Source organism: Magallana gigas, chromosome 5 (genome assembly GCF_963853765.1).
Source record: "Magallana gigas chromosome 5, xbMagGiga1.1, whole genome shotgun sequence".
Taxonomy (NCBI): domain Eukaryota; kingdom Metazoa; phylum Mollusca; class Bivalvia; order Ostreida; family Ostreidae; genus Magallana; species Magallana gigas.
Window position 1 is genome coordinate 26,046,999 of NC_088857.1, and position 3,166 is coordinate 26,050,164.

At 37.0% G+C, this 3,166-nt stretch overlaps 1 protein-coding gene across 1 annotated transcript; it reads left to right on the top strand.

The window, feature by feature from the left end:
- The first annotated feature begins 340 nt into the window (after positions 1–340).
- LOC105323395 (clumping factor A) lies at positions 341–2,409 on the top strand. The gene is made up of 3 exons (XM_034454278.2): positions 341–502; positions 881–1,842; positions 1,939–2,409. Exons 1-2 carry the CDS (start codon positions 448–450, stop codon positions 1,825–1,827), a joined length of 1,002 nt encoding a protein of 333 aa, XP_034310169.2. The 5' UTR covers positions 341–447; the 3' UTR covers positions 1,828–1,842; positions 1,939–2,409.
- Positions 2,410–3,166: the final 757 nt, after the last annotated feature.

The window sequence follows — 3,166 nt, forward strand, 5'->3', positions numbered from 1 at the left end:
AGATGATCAAAATAACTCCAACCACATACAAAAAACTTTCAGTAAAATGAGTTCTTTTTAACATCATTAACTTATTCAATCTCCTGATAATATCGGCATTTAATTAAAAGCTATTATCATACAAATCGTGTTTTGGCTGCTTCCTTGAACAGCTAAAAAAATGCATGTGGTTAAAAATAATCAGAATTCCAATGGTGAACTATGTCACAATTTATATTTCCCTTAAACCATATATTAATCAAGACACGATGCGTGATTGTTTCAAATTATCATAAGATCCATAAATTTACCATACGTAGATAGCTTTGTGCGGCATGAATAGAAGACGGTTCATTAGCATAAAATTAATTTCTCCCGTTATATAAAGGGATCTACATTCGCATTTTCAGTCATCCAACATTTTCGTTTTCGGATCTGTAAAATTGACAGAATTGGAATTCTCCTATCATGAAGGGATTAGCCATTCTCGTTTTCTGTGCCCTCATCGCAGTTGGCATTTCATGTAAGTTTGTAAAGAAAATAAGAGATTTTGAGCAGGAAGAATTTAACTGAAAATATAAGAAACTTTAAAACTTATCAACATGGCTTATGTTTTGGCAGACTGATAATTATTGTTGCGCTTTCCTTATCTTTTCTATGAAAATTGTGTTTTCATTATTTCTTTTATATTTGAAAATAGACATTAAAAATATTAAAGTAGCTAATGTGACACCAAAATATATGTTCCTGTCTTGTAAAATTACTTTTTTGCATTCTATGTTTGATATTTATCAATTCGATAGTTATACTTGGTCGCCAAAAATTTAATCTACATGTCCCTGTCATTCTCTTCCCCCGGAATTGGTAGATCTTAACGTTTCATTATTTAATGTTTGTTTAGACCCGGTGCCGGATGAAACTACTGACGAGCCTGATGTAACTGACGCTCCGGATGCAGGTGACTACGATGTAACTGATGGACCAGATGCATATGACGAGGAGGGAGATGATGACGGTAGTGATGGCTCCGAATCGTCAGATAGCAGTGACAGTAGCGACTCAAGCGCTGATGACGACAGCGATGACAGATCAGATGGTGAAAGTGGAGATGATGAAAGCGGTGATTCTGATGACAGCGATGGCAGTGATGGAAGCGATAGTAGCGATAGCAGCGACTCCAGCGACTCTAGCGACTCTAGCGATTCTAGCGACTCCAGCGATTCCAGCGATTCCAGCGATTCTGACTCCTACGAAGATGACTCTGAAAGCGATAGCAGCGAGTCTGATAGCGGAGATGATGACAGTGAATCTGACAGCGATTCCGATTCCGAAAGCTACAGCGATAGCTACAGCGATAGCTCTGACGATGACGACAGTGAATCATCCTCAGACAGCGACAGTTACTCCGACAGCGATAGCAGCTCTGATAGCGAGTCCGAAAGCGAGAGCGAGTCTGAAAGCGAATCTAGCAGCAGTGAAAGTGGAGATGATGATGATAGCGATAGCAGTGACAGCGATAGTTCCAGCAGCAGCAGCAGCAGCAGTAGCAGCAGCAGCAGTGACAGCGACAGCGACAGCGACAGCAGCAGTGGAAGCGACAGCGATGATGACAGCGATGATGACGACAGCAGTGACAGCGATAGCGACAGTGACAGCGATAGCGACAGTGACAGCGACAGCTACAGTGAGGAAGATGATGACAGCTCTGATGATGATGATAGCTCTGATGACAGCTACAGTGATGAGTACAGCGACAGCAGTGACAGCGATAGCAGTGACAGCAGCGACAGCAGCGATAATGACGACAGCGATGATGATGACAGCAGCGATAGCAGCGATGAAAACTAAATCATTTTATAAGTTGTAAGTATGCCAAACGATTTTTTTTCTCTTTTCAATAAAAATACTATTTTGTTCTTAAAAAATTTGTTTCATAATTTACAACTTTTTTTTTTACAGATCCATCTCGCCTTGAATTCCAACTTAATTAGGAAAGGGAAACCAAGAAAAAGACAATTTAATCTCAGTTTACAAATGCGCTAAAATCAACTTCGGACTTTATTCCTGATGTTCAAATATTTCTTTTGACGCTGCTATTCATTATACATATATATATAAAAAATAAATAGCGGAATGCTTCCGTTATTTCAGAGGTGAAAATGTATACTAGGAAAACAAAAACAACCAAGATAAATCATTTGGAAAAATTCTTTCGTTCGCGTTTTGTGTCCAAGCATTCTGACCAGTATTAGGCGATGTCAATCACATCTTGATCCATTCTGTACTTTTTGGTGAGTTACACGAGGAGGAAGCTTCTAGGAAAGGGTTTTGTTTGCGTAAGAGGAGTGTGTCTAAAGATACAATGTACGAGATAATTATTTATTTCTTATTACTTAGATTGTAAATAAAATGCTCAGTTGTTACAATTATTATCATCTTCTTCCTGTTATCATTTCAATGATGCTTTGATCAGAAAAATAAACAAAAATTGACAATCTGACAATCATTTATTGGCTCCTTTGGGGTATTCTATTTGCTGCTTTGGTCCATCAGTAAGGATTGAAAGCTGCCTATTTGATCATTAATATCAGTCCACTGAACATAAATACGAAACAAATTAGGTTGGAATATTAAAAGACGTAAATAAACAGCGCACCATCTATACAAGATACAATGGAAGATTTGGTCGTTGATAATAACGTTGTGTTATCCAAATGCATACGTAGTTGTTCTTCATAGAGCAGTGATTCTGTAAAAGAGCTTACAAGTTCCGATACCTCTGACGAAGCCAAAACAGTTTTAGGCACATTATCATGCTTGCATAGAATCTAACATTATTGATACTTCATGGGAAAGACCAAAATAAAATCGTGACAAAAGTGAGATTCTTCATCTACCAGTATACATGATATAAATCAATCGGAGTTTTTCTTTCACTTTTATATATTTAATTAGATTAAAAGAAAACCGAAGAGTTTACGTTGCTATCATGTAGATAAAAACAGATTATATTCGAGCTAGATAAGAATGGTTTGAAAATAATTTCAGATTCAACAAAACCCAATAAAATTTATCTTTAAAGTAAGTAAACATTTAAATTCATTAAATCTTCTGGCAATACATCGTCGATAAAGATATAAAGCCCTTAGTGATCTTCATAAAAGCTTTCAAAAAGCACTTACTTACG

Coding starts and splice junctions, on each gene's coding strand:
- LOC105323395 (XM_034454278.2), top strand. CDS start 448: ATGAAGGGATTAGCCATTCTCGTTTTCTGTGCCCTCATCGCAGTTGGC. Junction 503..880: donor CATCGCAGTTGGCATTTCAT/GTAAGTTTGTAA, acceptor ATGTTTGTTTAG/ACCCGGTGCCGGATGAAACT.